At 40.3% G+C, this 17,569-nt stretch overlaps 1 protein-coding gene across 3 annotated transcripts; it reads left to right on the forward strand.

The window, feature by feature from the left end:
• Window positions 1–168: 168 nt before the first annotated feature.
• On the forward strand, window positions 169–16,484 carry egh (beta-1,4-mannosyltransferase egh). 3 transcript variants are annotated; one of them, XM_022074898.2, is made up of 3 exons: window positions 169–235; window positions 759–1,567; window positions 12,640–16,484. In XM_022074898.2, exons 2-3 carry the CDS (start codon window positions 764–766, stop codon window positions 13,210–13,212), a joined length of 1,377 nt encoding a protein of 458 aa, XP_021930590.1. In that variant the 5' UTR covers window positions 169–235; window positions 759–763; the 3' UTR covers window positions 13,213–16,484. The 3 variants fall into 3 exon arrangements, with proteins under 3 accessions (XP_021930590.1, XP_021930589.1, XP_021930588.1); XM_022074897.2 differs by having other exon boundaries at window positions 225–318; XM_022074896.2 differs by lacking the exon at window positions 169–235 and adding an exon at window positions 340–475.
• Window positions 16,485–17,569: the final 1,085 nt, after the last annotated feature.

Raw genomic sequence — 17,569 nt, forward strand, 5'->3', positions numbered from 1 at the left:
TGTTTCTTTCATTTCTGTTGTGGAAACAATTTAAAGCCCTTTCAACGTCGAACATTTGTCCATTTTGTTTTGCCTTGTTGCGCCATCTTTGCGGAATTATTTGAATTATAATCGAAGACTCCTGGGTTAAGGTCTTGACGCAGTCACTTGAAAGACCTATGTACTCTGCTTCTACTTTCTTTGTACATTCCTGACCAGTTTACCGTATACTTTGAAACCCATCAGTACTTTGCAGGTATATAAACATGATTGGTCATTGATATGCACTTCAGTACTATAGTGTGTGTTACTGTTGTCGTTGTTGTGACTCACACTTAGGTGAGTTTTATAGAAGTATGTACAAATGAAAATATATGAGTTCGAAAAATCGAAGTTGAAAAGCAGGGAAGGAATTGCCGGTTTGTTAGGGTGGTCGGCTGGGTAGTTGGTGATTGTTACGTGATTTGTTTATGCCTTGTTTGTATGGTAGGCGAAGGTGTGTGCACGTTTGATTCGTTAGAATTTAAGTTTTATAAGGAGAAATAGACTGATTTCATTTATTCTTATGTAGCATCTTGTGTGGGTGTTGTGTTTAGAGTAGGGGCCTTGTTTCTGGTCTTCCAGATACGTGATTTAAGTTATTAAGCTGGGAGATCGATAATATTTCACTCGTAATTTGACTTCAACATCGTATATGAAAAGCTATATATTGGGTTTTTGCACTTGTTTTGAAATGAAAGGATATCAAGGGACTTTGAATATTTTTTGTTGTATTTTAGTGACCATGCTGACGGGAAGGACGAAGCACATTCTCCACTGCATTCTACTTTTCACAGTAATTGCTGTATTTGAAGTTTTCACCGGTGGTGTTCGATTAGGAAACAGTAAACCCGAAGAATTTGATCCATGGGATAGATATGGATATGTTGGAACCTTCGTGTTGTACTTGTTACGTCTCCTCACTTTCCTTCCACTGCCACAGGTGATATTCAACTTTGCAGGACTCACGCTTTATAATGCTTTCCCAGATAAAGTGACACTTAAAGGTTCGCCACTGTTAGCTCCCTTCCTATGCATCAGAATAGTGACAAGGGGAGATTATCCAAAGTTGGTTCGTGCGAATGTTGCTCGTAACATGACCTGTTGTACTGAGGCTGGTCTTGAAAACTTTATAATTGAGGTTGTGACAGATAAAGCTGTCGGTTTGTCATCACATAGGCGAGTGAGAGAGGTGGTGGTTCCTCCTTCATATCGACCAAAGAGTGGGGCTCTTTTTAAGGCCCGAGCACTTCAATATTGTTTGGAGGATGGCGTGAATATTCTTGCCGACACAGATTGGATTGTGCATCTAGATGAGGAGACACTCCTGACTGAAAACTCTGTTAGGGGAATCCTCAATTTTGTGTTAGATGGAAAACATCAGTTTGGACAAGGCCTCATCACATATGCCAACGAAGATGTAGTGAATTGGGTTACCACCCTTGCTGATAGTTTCCGAGTCGCAGACGACATGGGCAAGCTACGACTGCAGTTCTCCATGTTCCACAAACCTTTATTCAGTTGGAAAGGATCCTATGTTGTCACTCAGGTTAGTATACATTTTTCCATTTTGCATTTTGTTGGTTGATAATTTTCATAACAGTTTTTTCAGACATTACGTTAAAGCATGTCACTTGTGTCTATTCACTGATTCCAATGGAATTTTATGGACATTCCACAGTATTAAGTTTCACTTCAGAATGTCATGTGTTTCTTTTTGCTTGTAAAAGAGTTGTGCTTGAAGCTGTCTTCATCAAAGCTTGTAGGGGAACTGGAGTTAAAATTCCATACACCTCTTTTCCCGTCACTCTGTGAAAGTGAGCCTCACCCTCCGGCCATCTTTATCTAATGTGGACGGCACCACCACAGGATTTTGACTGTGCATTGAAGAGAAGAGTTGCCAGTGCCAAGCTGGAATGTTTTCTTTCTGTTATCATGGCTAATTTATTAACTCACTGAGCAGCCACACAGCAGACAGTTTTATTTCATAACTTTACTTTTATTATTTATAATTTATTGTAAGAGACAACAAAACCACTAATGATGCCTTCTCAAACCTAAAAACCACTCAAAGCAGCAATGAAATTTTCAGACCATTATTTAGAAATTTCCCAGAGAAGAATTTCTCAGTACGTAATCTGCCCTTGAGATTAAGACGAAACTCAGGGCATTTATGTTTGTGTTTAAAATTCCTGGCATCTGGAGGCTGTGTTATGAACTTCAAAATGTCACATCACAGTCATATGTTTTAAATGATCAGTATTCCCCTGGGCAAGGTAAGAAATGAAAAGAAAAGCACGTTAACACTGCGCGTGGTCATCGTTATGAAGAAGAATCACCCGGAAAGATGTAAATGTAAAAGTGTGGGTAAATATGTATCATTGTACAACTTTGGTTTTTGGGATGATGCGTGTCGAGGTCACCCACCGTATCAGGACACAAATGGCCCGTAAAATTCCACCGTCCACGATCCAAGCTCTCATCCTTGACGACTGCAGTAATACTGAAAATCATTTGACACTGCTCGTCCGTGGAAGCTGAAGTTATGAATTGTACCTCAGCCATGGACAAGAAATATTGCACATTGTACAGCTGCTTGTGTTGTTGAAGTTTTAATGTAATACATGAATTTGTATAATGTATTTCATGTATCTGCTACGACGTCGTAGTGTCGGAGGATGCCTGCTGGTCTTTTGGCGAAAGGAAATGTACATGGGGTAGCACAGCAGAAGTAGCGAACTGTTTCACAGAGTAACGTGAATGATGATCATGTCATGAGGAGTGGCAAAGAGGAGGAAAGACCAGCTTGCAAAAAGTGGTTTCTGTTTCAAGGTCCGAAGGCTGTCTTAAGCTAAGATAAAAAAAAAGCACTCTGCAAGTCTAGTGATGGAAAAGTGGGTGACCTTGGTTATAAAGAGCCGCTCGAAAACCTGCCAAATTGTTTAAATCTGGCATGCCGACATGCATATGCTTCAGGTATAAAGGAGCTGTCGCGCTGTGTGTGTGTTGATCATTTGGAAGTTCAGCGGCAACCCTGGGAATGCCTCAGCCCTTAATCAAACATTACAGAGACAAATAGTTGTTGAATCCCATATCATCTCTGTTTAATTGGTGATATGTGCACTTGGATGAGATTGGGCGAGGGTAGGGCACTGGCTACAAAACACGATTACTCTGGCCCAAACTAGTCTTGGCAGTTCTTCTTGGAAGATCATAACTGTCTGTATTTCAAATGAGAAATGAGAAATGCACACAACATTTTCGTTGGATAACGAAGTGTTCACGTGGCAGGCTGGAGCTGTTAAAGAGATGAGGTGGACCTGATTCAGCTGGTGAGGTCAGGGTCAACACAGGTCTTTCGTGCACAAAGTGATGAACGTTCGGGATTTCATAAAGGCGGGAAGGAAAATATTTTCTGATTGACGAGTGACCAGGCCTTAAGATGGCGAATGTTTATTTAATTTGGAATTAATTAAATACTTAATAAAATACTTTGCCAACTTTCTATGTCACCTTCGGATGACGTGTGGAATGTGTTGTTTTGGGCGAGGGAGTAGGGGACCCTGGGAGGATAGTCGGTCTTGGGTCGTGTTTCAAACACGAGACCTCCCGAGTACGAAGCTTACCGCTACACCGCGTCGTTCTGATGGCGATGATTCAATATTTTTATCTTTGGTTGAAAGGAAGATTTGTATAAGTTGCAACAGTCGATTCGTCAGGAAATCTCAGAGAGAGTTGATAATTGTTTTTGACTGGTTCTAGGAAAAATCAGCGATATTTTAAGCAGGCGTCACGTACCACGTGATGTGTGTAACTTCTGTCGTGAGCCGGCCAGCACAGTTAACTTTGTTCCACGAGGAAAAGACTTGGACAACACGCGGAAGTTCCGTCTGTCATGTAAAGTAGAAGGAATTTGTATCAATTTCCCAAAATTCTTTCAAAAGTTCAGACATAATACTTTATTTAGTTAAGGTTAGATGAGACTGATTAGATCCCGTATCAACTGCAGACGTTATAAAACGCAAGATTAAATTATACGGGATCTGTGGCTTATTTCAAGCATTCGCGGTTCGAACCTCGTACTTCCGAGACACATTACTGCAATTTGGACTTCTAGATCCGTCTATAATTAGTTTTCTTTACGTTATTATATCACAATTTAAAGTCTATTAATGTAGTTTTATCAGCAAGTCAGCCTTAATCACGAAAGAATATTCAATATATAGATTTTTTTTTAAATTGAACAAATACGAAATTTTCTTAGCTGCGGTAACTGGACCAGAATCCTCCCTGAAGCCATAGTCCCCCAGCAAGCCACGATCATAAGAATCCTACAGTGGCCCATATCCTGAGCCATTTCACACTCCCCTGCCCTGTTCATTTAAGATTGATTATTATATCCTCCCATCTACATCTAGTTCTTCCAAGTGGCGTCTTGCCTTCTGGTTTAATGCATCCCATGCAAGAAATGTATTTAGGATGTGTAATTTTATTTTTAAGCCCCCCATCGGGAATAATCAGAACTTGCTTATACCTGCTTTAATTATGATTACCCAGAATGGATTCAATTGCACGGCGTAATTTTAGTATTATGCACACTTTCTGATTTGTCCTTCCAATCAGCAACGGCTCTGTTTGTTCTCGTACGCAGTCTTCTCTCCGAATGCGTACAGAGGAAGTATAAATCAGAACACCGATTTTAACAGTGTATCATTACTGAGACACAGGAAAACGTTCTCAGCATTTCATAAACCGAATTCTGTACTTTGTATATTTCCTTGGCGTGTATCTAAAAATAGCAGTGGTTTTGTGCGATAAACCTTTTCTGAGAAAATGGGCGAGGTTCGTGGCTTATATCTAAAGAAACGATTCGATATTAAATCGTTTAAGACAGCTTTCAGCGAATTCCGAATATAACAAGTAACTTAAGCCCGTTTGGCAGTTTCGGAGATTGAACGTGCAGATGGACAATTCCCTATCGCGAGCTAATGCCCGCGTAAAACGTGTAGTGTTTTCGTAATAAACCTTTACATCAGTTCTCGTCATTTTTAAATCGTTTGTCTTTCGTGTCTCTAAGGGTTAAGCATCTGCTATTCGCCATTTACCACCTCGAACATTGGTTTATAATTCGTTCCCATCAACAGCAAATGTTCCTCCCCCCACACAAGTTAAAATTAAACCTCTCGCCCTTGTCTTAGTGTATATTTATATGCAAATGTCTTCAGAAACCTACAGCTCTCTTTGAAGACTGGTGGGATGAACATTTTAGAGACGCCGATTGGTGGTGATAAATTTGAAGTGTCTTTAACGACGACCACAGAACCCAGTTCATTCCGGTTTCTTTCAACCCCGAATTACGATTATAATTAGAAGAAAATTTATGAGAAATTCATAATTGCATCTTCATTGAGAAATAAAGAACATTCCACATCTAATCAAAATCGTTGAATCACGTTTAATCTTATCAATAAATCAATCACCTCCATTAATCAATAATAGCCGATGTGTAAAAACACTGACTGAAATCAGAAGTTACTTTACTTGGTATGTAAGTGTAAGGCGACCCCCTGACTTCTGATTACTGGCTCTGAGTCACAAGTTATCTCTCTTTTGGAGTCCTGTTTTTATCGAGTGACCTCTTGCAAGTCCAGTGCGTCGTTATATGACTCTGTCTGACCCACCCACTTCAGAAATGAACATCGTAAATTACTCTATGTAGTTGATCGGTTGTACTTTTCACTGTCTGCGTAAAACGCCCGCGAGTTCGTAACTTCGGTACTGGGTCAGATTTTTCTTCTGGGGGCGAAGTGACAAAGAAAAGGTCCCTGCCCTACCGGACCCAAGCCTCGCGTTTAAAATTACGAGAAATTTTTAACACACGAGGATGTGCGTTATGTCGTGTGAACTCGACAAGGTTCTTGGACAAAATACATTGTCCCCATTTTCAGCCCCGAAACGTTGTTATGTACCTTCGCGTGTCCTGCTGAGTGTGTCACGAACGACGACAGAGTGACTGATGTAGCAGCCAGTTTGCAACTAGCAGCGTAACAAATGACTGAGTTGAATTAAAAGGTTAAATGACTCTAGCTCATTTCGTAGCATTATTAATGATGTTACTTCTTTCGGAAGGAGGAACACGAAGCCCAGACTCGATTACACATCGTCAACTTTACGTTAATTTGCCAGGGATGTTGGCCGAAAGATTTTGCACCTTTCTACTCGCAAACAAGTTTTTTGTTCTTTAAAATGTATAGAAATTATTATGCTAATTGAAAATGGACTTAAGGCTGAAGTACGAGTTTTGATTAATTTCTAGGGCGTGAAGCCTCCATCTACCCCTCACTATGTGGGGAGGCCGTCAGTTAGAGTTTAAGGGGGCAATGCGAAGGAAGGCGCTTGTACCCAGATATTAAGGCTTTGACCGGGATGTTCTTTTGTTAAATCTTATGTGGTACCGCCTGATTCGACTTATAATGGTTAAGTGAAGTGTTTTCTTCGCGGTACGGTCTGGATTCGTAAATATAATGAAGACGAGCTTCGGCTTCAAAGGGTTAACCAGCTGATTTTCGTAATGGTGAGGTGTAGTGTTTTCTTCGCGGTACGGACTGAATTCATAAATAATATTCAGACTATCTTCGGCTTCAAAGGGTTAAATATCTGGGGGACGGACATACGGCTTTAACAGGGACAGGAGGGCGTCGGTAGTTACTAGAAACTGAGTTACGATCGAGAAAACACGCTAAATGTTAGATGGATCGCTAGAAGCGGCTCGCAATGTCGTGTTTCTGTTCGTAATTCCCCTCGACGGTAGTTTTGGACGTAGGAATAGTTTGTCTGCATTACGAAGTGTCGCGTAGTTCCAAATAGCCATTTACCATTTCTGGCTATTACGTCACACGTGTGGTACATTTCCGTTTCAGCGAGAGGCCTGAATGTTTCGATGTCTGTTGTGTTATCTATGACAAATGACGGTTCATCTTACATCAGTGGGCGGCGAAGGTCTGATATATCAATAATTCTAATGTTCCGCTAACATTGTGTCTATGAGTCACATGGCCTTATGGACTCGGAACCTTTTTAAAAAAAAAGTTATCGTGGAAATTGGTGGTGGTAGCTTTAATTTATTTTACTAAAATTTAATTACAAAAGCTGTTTGCACGAATTCTCACTGCATGTTTCGAGTGACACATGTCGTGTCTCTGAAACACCGCAGAACAAACAAAGAAATGAAAAGAATGTCGTGTTTTTTTCAAAATGTATTTCAGTCTGTCTGTACATTCTCGTGAACGGCGGGCAGTTTCCAAGAAACGCTTGAAACTGAATTCAGTAGACTGTTGTTAGGGTCTGGCGATTTTGTGAACACTGTGATGGTCTCTTTTGAGTTTCATAAAAACGTCGTGTCTCGTAAATATTACAGGTAATGCGAGCGACCTCAATTGAGGCAGTGCTTACGTGTTTACATGTCCGAGAGATATAATTGCGTCCGCATACATTACATTGGCCCAGTCGTTCTCCTTGCCTGATCAACATACCATGAAAGTATCTGAAAATACTGAGGTTGTTTCAAAACTTGCGTAAAGAAATAATTTTTCGGGAGCATTGAGTGCATGAGGGCCTGTAGCTTGAGATAATTTTTTTTTGGGGGGGGGGGGAGTTCGTAATTATCCATTTTTGACCAAGAGTTTGCATGCAGTCTGTCGCGTGTTTTGTCAGGTTGTATTTTGAAACGCGTTATATATTCTTATCTTGATTTACAGTGTAATCGTGACCCAGTTCATCATACTTATCAGCATATCCAGAGTTACAAAGGTCATTTAAAGCCAATCTGTTGTCGATTAGATTCTGAGGAAGACTGAATTTTTAGCAAGTGAAATTCAGGTACTTGAATTTTTTGTGTTATCCTCCGGACATCATAATCGATATAAGTTATCATAGACATTTTAAATCGCGGAGGCTTTGTTAGTTATGGGAAAATGAATAGTTACGAGACTGGACTTTCAGTAGGCACATTGTACTGATAACAAATGTAATCGGTATCCAGCGTTTTCTTGTTTTTGCCAAGGTCATAAGCACGTAAGTTATATATTCAGTTTAACGTTCTTTGTACAATACATGTAGCAGACGTGCGAGAAACATGAAAAAGCATACACAATTTTGGTGGGAAACGCAGATAAGAAGGGGTCACTTCGAACACCGAAGCCTAGATAACAGAATGATATTAAAATGGATCTTAAAGGAATGTGGACTGGTTGAATCTATCACAGGGTTCGGATAAACCAATTTTGAAACGGTAAACGATTTTCTGTGGTCTCGTCGTGTCCCTTGTATTAAATAATTATTCTTGCTTAAGTAAAAAAAGCTCGCGTGCCGACGGCTTAACGTTCGTGGTACTTCCCCGGCTCAGTGGTGCCATTTCGTGACTGGATGTCGCGTGGAACATTCTATACTTTAATTTTCCATCTTTCACGAGTCTTATTTGTATGAGCGTGAAACGTGGTCTTACCTTAGGCACTCTGCAGTCAAAATATAAAATTATATTTAATCATTATTTTACATCTTATGGAACGAACAGCATACACAACATTTGACTTTTATATTCATTACAGAATTTCCTTTTATGGGTCAGTGTACGACATGGCCCCGGGGGGGGGGGGTTGAGGAATGCGTCAGCCTACTTATCATCTTTTGGGGCTACGAGACGACATGACTATTGCGTCACAGCAGGGCCCCCAGTATGATCTCCACACTCTGGCGACGTAACCACTTTGATTACATAAAAAGTCCCCCTATAATATTCATAATTTCTACCTAAAAATTGTTAGAATGTTAATAGAGCATTGACTTGGAACTGTGAGTCTCGGAAGGGATCACATTCTCGACGAGACTATAGCTTTCAATAGTCTCAGTAGTAGTAGTGTAGTGACAAAGGTCTGGCCTGCCTTCGGTTCGTACAGGACACCAAATGTATGAAACTGAATTCACAAGCCATCCTAACCCCAAAAGCTGAATTTATTCTAAATACCAGTTCAGAATTCAACTCATACCAGCGCGGCACCATCACAAAGACCAACTGGTTAACACCGCTTAAGGAAATTCTCGCTGTGCGTACAGTTACCATTAAGCTTAGGAGTAATGCGGCCCACTGTAGGAAGCATTCAACGTCACCGATGCTTGAAAATACGCGAAGAGTAAATATAAAGTTGCTTAACCTCGGATTCAGGTGAACACATTGAAGCAGAATATAGAATGACCTTCCGTTCGGCCACCTTGGATATAAAACTCTCGCTTTTCGTATAGAATTTCCTGTTAATTATGGCGTCCTTCCGTTTCCGGTCTCAGACATGGGATTTTGCCGTTAAACAGACGGCTCACACGGGGGACGATCAGAAACACCAATGGCGATTGGTTAGTGCGTTATTTAGCGTGTTTCAGAGATCATACTCACGCCTAGTCAGGCTCGAGTATCTTGCTTTGTGACTGACGTAGGTGTGACAAGGTGTTTTGAATTCGTTGTTCGAAAGGAAAAGTTCAAAAAGATCTTACTGCATTTTACGTAACACCTATCGATACAGACAACACATCGTACTGGTGTGTAATGTGGGTTGCAAAAGTTTAGGCGTCGAAGGGATTCCTTGGCCAGGTTCGAATGTTGTAACAACGAAGCTGTGAGATAGACGAATTACAAGAAGAGCTTTTTTTGCTGTTTCCAAGGCTATATTTAAATACAATTCGACTTCCTAAATAAGGTACGAGTTGAGATTTCAGGTTCTCACGGCTGTCTTCTTGGTTATAGGGCCGTGTAGTGTGGTAGAAGTTTACCGAATACAATATCCTCCACATTGGGGCCTCGAAAACACGATATTCGTCTCGCATCGGAGCTGTCAGTGCTCAGACACTGGCTGTCATCACCACTTCCTGTGAGTGACTAACATCGCACTAGTAAACACTGAGATACGTCACAGCGGATGACTGCCAAGTAATTCATTGTGCTTACAGAGTATTCGGCCATTAATTACGTGACGTCTGATGGGCGCCGCCCCCAAGCTCACGAAAACCAGTGACGAGATCTGGCGGTCTTGTTTGAAAACTTAGGAGCTGAAAGCAAGAACTCTCTCTCTCTCTCTGTCTCTCTCTCTCTCTCTCTCTCTCTCTATATATATATATATATATATATAAAATAAATAATCCGTGGCGTAACAGCCCACTGAGAGTCTGCATTTTCTTACGCGGACTTGCCAATTACTTGTGTATGACAGTGGTGACGTTCGCTTCGGACCGATAAGGACCAAACTTAGACTCGCTGCACAGGTCCTAATGTAAACCTCTACTTCCACATTTCGTCGAAATCTGTTACGTAGTTTCGGAGATAAAACAAGTCACTGGACACATTGCGGCCTTCACTTAGGGCGGAAGAAACTCACAAGAGTTTGGGGATATTTTGAATATCGTCTAATATTTTTTTAGGGATAGGCATTCTTTGTTGTTGCTCATTTTGAGCGTCTGTATGCAATATTTCCTGTTAGAAAGATAGCGTACGTAAAAGTTGAAGCTTTTTCAGAGGAAACGGTTCGTTATGTACGTGGCATAAAGACAGTTCTGACATTTTGAAACGCCCTAACAAAAGCTGCTATCGATTTGTAAACACCATCAGGAGCAGGCAACCCCCCCCCCTTCCCCCCCACGGCCTGCCTTAACAGATCAATAGCTCTAGCGTATTCACTAATGGAACGCCCTAGTCACGTATATGCGCCGCCTTCACGGCATTACTTCAGAACGTCCGTATTCTGACGGTCATTCGAATAACACGGCTTACGTACACAGAGACACGTGCTGTTTATTTCTGTGGTACGATAATCCGACCGGACGTGTTAGGATTTTGTATTCTCGGCTTATTTAACGACGCTTTCAGATGTTACGATTGTGTAACGTCGAGTGATAGTGAGTAATGAATTGGGAAGGAAGCGGTCGTGACCTATATTAAGGCACTACAAGGAGATGTTTCTCGATTTTAACTCGAAGAATAAATGCTAATTACTTGACATTCCATTAGCGACTGACAAAACAGCCCCGTTGACATGCACGACAATTTTTTTTTTGGGGGGGGGCGTTACTAGAATTTTTGTAAATTTAATGACATTTAAGTTTTCGCCTTACGAAGAAGCACGAGGCCTTCCGTCTTGAACCTCTTATCAGTTTTTGAAGGTGAAGAGGGTATAAGTTACCGTGAACATTTTCTGCTTATTGACAAACCCAAATAACACGGGGGGGGGGGGGGCGTAGTCCTGCTTCGCCCCTCCTAAATGCACAGATTTAATTTGTTAATCTGTAATCAGGAACGAGCCAATTTTCTAGAGCCACATTTTAGTATTTCACGTGAACGCACTAAGAGCAATGAAATGAGCTTTAGCGTGAATCACCATTGATAAAAAAAGTATGGCGATCTCCACGTGTTGATAAGAACTTTGGCCCTTCATTGTGACGGCATCCAGTTTGTTAATTCTCCTCTTTAAGTACGTCAACATTCCTGACATTTGGATCTGACGACATCGTCTGTCGTCCCCGCAAATTCCTGTCACTGATATGGTTTTTGTTGAAGTGACGCAAAGATTCAGAGAGGTGAATCACTTCCTTTCGAAACTCCAGGCTTCTTCCTTCGGTAAACGTATCGCAGAATTTCTTAGAAATTCTCGGTTCCACATTGACGAATTTCTGACTTAGACACAATAATTGAAATAAGCATTTTTACTCCGCAGTCTCTCCACGAGTTAAAAAAAAATGCAGCTTTAAACTGAACGTGTGACGACGGCTATAAAATTGGCGAAATGGTGTTCAGCATTGCAGAAGATCGCATTTATGACACGTTCTCTCTCGCTGGCTCGTCGAATCATTTACATAATCAGTCCGTACCGCGAAGAAAACACTACACTTCACCATTACAAAGACCAGCTGGTTAACGCTGTTTAAGGAAATAATCGCTGTTTATTCTGAGAATAAAATCGATTAATTTAAAACAAATGGTACGCACATTTACCACTGGGCTTTGAAGGGTAATAAATACAAACCACTTTTGTAATAGACTGGAATAAACTACTGTACATTTTGGCTCTGTGACAAACAGATGCATACATTGCCAAAAAATATTGCCATTTTGTGGTGTCACTAAATATCAGTACAACCGCGTGTTTCGATTATAAACTGAAACGAATTACCAAGCTCGTCCTGCCAGAGTGGGAATATTTTTCCTCTGGTTCTACGACTGCCTGCCTGGATTTCTGCTCACGCTTAACAGGTCAAGGCAGACACGAGACATGAAATTAATTAGACATAATCATAAGCCTACTTGTCGAGTCTGTTAGAAGTTTATAAATAAGTGGCATGTTGCAGACACCAGCTGTCATTAATAAGGACTTTATCTGGCCCCTGTTCAGAATGTTTTAGTCCAGTGTTAGTAACAGAATAAAATCATTATATAAAGGTGGCAACCGGCCCATGAGGAAATTAATAGCAGACTAAATTCAGAATCTTTTATCTAAAAGCATAAATATTAAAATAACATATTATTTAGGTGTATAAATGAAGCGATGTGGGTTGAATTATAAATCCGCTTTCATTGTTTTTCAGGTGGGAGCCGAGCGAGCGGTGTCTTTTGACAATGGACTCGACGGGTCGGTAGCGGAGGACTGTTTTTTTGCGATGAGGGCCTATAAGGAGGGCTACTCGTTCAACTTCGTGGAGGGTGAGATGTGGGAGAAATCGCCTTTCTCGCTCTGCGACTTCGTTCAGCAAAGAAAGCGGTGGCTGCAGGGGATTCTGCTCGTCATACACTCGAAAGCCATTCCTCTGCGTTACAAGCTTCTGCTTGGCATCTCTTGCTATTCTTGGGTTACGATGCCCTTATCTACGTCCAATGTGGTGTTGGCTGCGCTGTGCCCAATACCGTGTCCACCTCTGATGGATTTCGTCTGTGCATTCATCGGTGCCATCAACATATACATGTATGTTTTTGGAGTTGTCAAGTCTTTCTCCTTGTACCGGTTCGGAATGCTCAGATTCCTTCTGTGTATATGTGGAGCACTCTGTACAATACCGTTCAATATACTCATCGAGAACGTGGCAGTTATGTGGGGACTTTTCGGTCACAAACACCGCTTTTATGTTGTAAATAAGGAGATTAAGCAAGTAATTTCAGTTTAGAAGAAACTCTCTTCTGTCAAAACTTGTAACTGTATCGCCATCGAATCATATTGGGAGGCATCGCCGTTAAAGATGCATATGCCGAAGAAATGCCGTTCCCCCTGAAAATCTGACAGTCGTTCACCATCAGTTGTCTGGAAGAAGTAAGATGATGAGAACATGCGGCGCATTCTTTTAATGCAAGTAAGTCACACGCTGATGTCAATGAAGAATGGAAGCAACCATCAGTTTGTTAATTCAGAAACATACTTGAAGACTTGAAGCAATGATGTGTTATCTCAGTTGATGGATGGTCGGTATCAGAGAGATAATGATCTTGGTGAGCGTTGCCCTCATCATTCTGGCATGTAATTTAACCAGGTTATCTGTTAGTGGTCCAATGTGTCATCACAGCCAGCAACATTTTCGCTTCAGAGGAAGTGTATCGAGAGAGAACGTTCTGTCCCTCGCCCCTCACAGCAACAAATATGGTGGCCAGGTGGCCACACCAGAACACTAATGCACTTAATCTTTGTCAATGAGGGATCGTGTTTTCAGTTCGTAATAGACGGGTTGAGTTACTTTTCCATCATGTTCAAAGTACAGTTGTTACTAGTTAATCCAGGGTCATTTGTGTACAGTTTTTTTTTTGTTCTTTATATATATATATATATAATTTTTTTCTTTTGTATTTTTTTTTTTTGGGGGGGGGGAGCATTAGTTAAAGATGTAGAGGTACAGCTAGATATCTTGAGTATATGAAGCTGTGCAGCCATTTAGTTTCTTCAAGAATTTGATCCTCCGTATGCCTCATATTGAGGCAAATTTAGTTTCCTTCTTCTTGCGCCCTTCTTTTTCTTTTTCCCCTCGTAATTAGAGCAAATGAACAAATTTTTGTGTTCACATGAACTAATGACAGGTGCATGTACACTGTCATTTTTGTTCCAATACAAACTCTCAAAAAGCATTCTGAGGGTTATTTCCTCTTTCGAACAAGACGGTATTCTTGAATTGGTGACTCATAATTTATCCGCAAATCCACGATCTTGCAAATGTATGGATTTAAGTAATAAATGCATTAATACTGAAGGATAATTGTTATAAAAGAAATTAAATGCGGATAAAGAACCGAGTAAGCACATTCTACGCTGGACCGCAACCCGCGACTACCACGCACGCTTCATATTCCTGACAAAATCTTTGGAATGACCTTCGGTTGCTGCGACTTGTCGAATGAAAGCCGTTTGTTCGCTGTTTTGCCATGCGCTACATCACAGTAGGAGCTGTACAGTCATTTTCCCCACTTGTATTACAAAAGTTTCACGCGTATAACTAGAAAAGCTTTAATAATTTACTGCGTACCTTCAGCATCACATGATTTCCTTCTTTTGACATACTTTGTATATTGTTATAGTTACTGTATTAGTGTATTTCATGTAATAATATTCAGATCTCGGGACGGTCTATCTTGAAAAAGAGAAATGAGTCACAAGTAATATAACTGCATGGTTATTATAGAAATTTATATTATAGGTATTAGAATAAACTGTTGAGACAGCAATTATGTCTGCCATGTTATATTGGCCACTACACGATGCAGGAATAAATCAGTCGATATTATTATTACTACCTACTCTACATTGTATTTTCAAGCAGTTTCACAGTAATGAGAAGTGATACATTAAATATATTCTTACATATATTCTCGTGTTTTTTAATACTGTAATATGGTCTTTGTTCACAGATTTATTTTAATTTGTGTGAAAAAAAAGTTATTTTTTGGCAAAGTATTTCACTTCAAGGTGTCGTTCAGAATGTCGCCAGAGACAAATTGAGCACAAGAAAGGCAGAAGTTTGTACGTTAGTTTTAATATACTTGTCTGCGTTTCTTTCGCCAAAATTGACACAATACGGTCGTCACAGAGTACAGGACCATTAAGTGACTTCATGGCATAAACCAAAGCTATTTGTGACTTCACATTGCTTATTTTCAATTTGGGTTTCAATATATTACCATATATGACCTCAGTAGTATTTTAGGTTTTCATGGCAGTGAGTCTGAAGACGCTGCGCCATGTATGGTAAACGTCTACCAGACTACATGGCGCAACAACTCGGAAGACACCCATCTTCTTATACGACCTTACTAATCTTCTACGCCTCTAGACATAAAATAACTGCCGCCATGTCCTTGCGTTAACGTAAGAAACACTGATTAGGGCAACTTTGTATCTGGCTGTACCCGAATTGAAGTTCGGCATATCCTACTGTGCGACTGCCAGTCATTCTAGTCAATTGTTATCCATTTGTTTTTTTTTGTTTTTTTTTGGGGGGGGGGATTCTTAAAAAGGTCCTAGGAAATATGTAGTACATATAGACTGAGTCACTCAGCTACGACTGGCAGAATGATGCCAGACCTTCACGTGATGTGGCCAATTTGACAATATACAGACAAAATAATTGCTGAATTCTCTTATATTTAAGGGAATAAAAATATTACTTGGTTTCATAAAAAGTACTTCATTTATTCTCTGTTACTGTGTGATTAGGTAGTATAAGTTAAGTATATAAAGAAGTATGTTTTAATGATGGTAAATTCCTTCTTGCAAGAGGTATGTCATGTACCTGCAATGTTGGTACTAGCAATTAGCAAACTGCTCGTGTACAGCCCTACTCGATTCCCCGTAAGTCGCATCGCCTAGAACCACGATACTCTACCGATTGTCTCCGCATTAAGATGGCATAAGGACAGCTTTGAAATGTTCAAAATATTCTATTTAATATAATATTTTATTATATGTCGTCAGTGTTATCTCCTTCCAAACCCGACAAGGAGCTCTGATAGCCAAGTCAGTATAATGATTAAGCTGTGGCCTGGATGACTGGGATTCGATTCCCGGCAGTGTTTGGACTGTCTCTGGTCCAGTGGGTACAAGGGGTAAAGTGGCCCTGCACTTCTTAAATAACACGGATTGCCTTATGAAACACTTTATTTTTCAAGTCAAATGGTGGTGGGGGGGGGGGGGGGGAAGAATTTTGTGAAACAGGGCCATCCTATTATTTACAGTTAGGCGCTGTACACAGCAAAACAGAATAATTCCAAAGAAGCCTTTAATGTGCTACACTCTCTTATGTCGACCCTTTGTCAGAGAGGGAGAGAACAGAACCTCATTGAGGTATGCAAATTGAAAGGAAAAACACTAAAACATTGTCAGAAGTGACAACAGGAAGGAAAATTGTGACCACAGTTCAAATTATTATGAAAATAAAGAAATGGAAACATTGCTTCAAAATAGTTGTCCACTTTCAACATCTGGTGGTGATGTAAAAATGGAAGGTCTTAAATCCTATTCCCCTTGCCCTGAATTCTGATTATCATTTCTTAAATGATATTTCCGTTGTCATAGGTAAAGACATTTAAAGGTATAACTAACTAACTAGATGGCTTACGGAACCCGAAGGCTCATCACCGAATTAACCAAAGCCCTCCACCGGACCCTGCCCTGGGCCAACAAAATCCCGCCTGACATCCTCCCATCTACGTCTAGGTCTCCCCAGCGCATTTGAAGGTATAGTTAGAGAAATTGGTACATCTATCCAGTATGTATTATTCGCTTCACGTGTTCTACCCCAACGTTTAACAGTAGACGTCGATCAAAAATAATAATACAGATATTATGGAAAATAATGTCAGATCACTTTGCCACTGCAGTGCATTATGAATTACTGGAAGCACCCACGAATCAAAAAAGTGGTCGGGCAGTTGGAGCTACATCATATCCGTGTGCCCGTGGAGGCTCATGGTTCATGTGTTACTGAACCATGTACAGTCATCCTTCATAAAGACATTCACAGAGAATATGCAAATTGCCCTCTCCATATCTCCTCACTATAAGTCCTCCTACCCCAGACAATGAATATATATGAATGCAATTTTCATTATTAAAAGAATTATACTGCAAATTACAGGAGAGTGTCCTCAAGACAAAAATACTCATAAAAAATCTTAATCTGAGTGTCTGCACTGCCACAAAATTCAGCAAGGGGCTCTGTTGTTTGCCACAGTAATTATTATTATGTTTCAAATAAAAATTGTGCGTTCTAACGTGGTGAATTATTTTTTTAATAAAAAATTATAAAAAAGCTTGAGATTCACATTTGTATAACAATAACAATCAAAATTTAAATATTTTCCACAGAAAATATGAAATAAGAGCAAATAAAATATTCATCAATGTAAGTCTTACATATGTCAAGTCAAAGACGCCTTGGATGAATTTCGATGGCACTGGACATAACTGGATGGATACAAATTAGATCCACGTACCTTCGAGTTGTCTATTACACTAGGAGATGGGTTTTGGAACTCACACGTTAC

The sequence above is a fragment of the Zootermopsis nevadensis genome, unplaced genomic scaffold, assembly GCF_977971745.1.
Source record: "Zootermopsis nevadensis isolate Lab colony 2312 unplaced genomic scaffold, Znev_1.0 Znev_ptg000022l, whole genome shotgun sequence".
In the NCBI taxonomy this organism is placed as follows: Eukaryota; Metazoa; Arthropoda; class Insecta; order Blattodea; family Termopsidae; genus Zootermopsis; species Zootermopsis nevadensis.

Bases quoted from the DNA above. Each gene is read 5' to 3' on its own strand.
- egh (XM_022074896.2), top strand. The intron at 1,568-12,639 runs GTTAGTATACAT...ATTGTTTTTCAG, and splicing joins GATCCTATGTTGTCACTCAG to GTGGGAGCCGAGCGAGCGGT.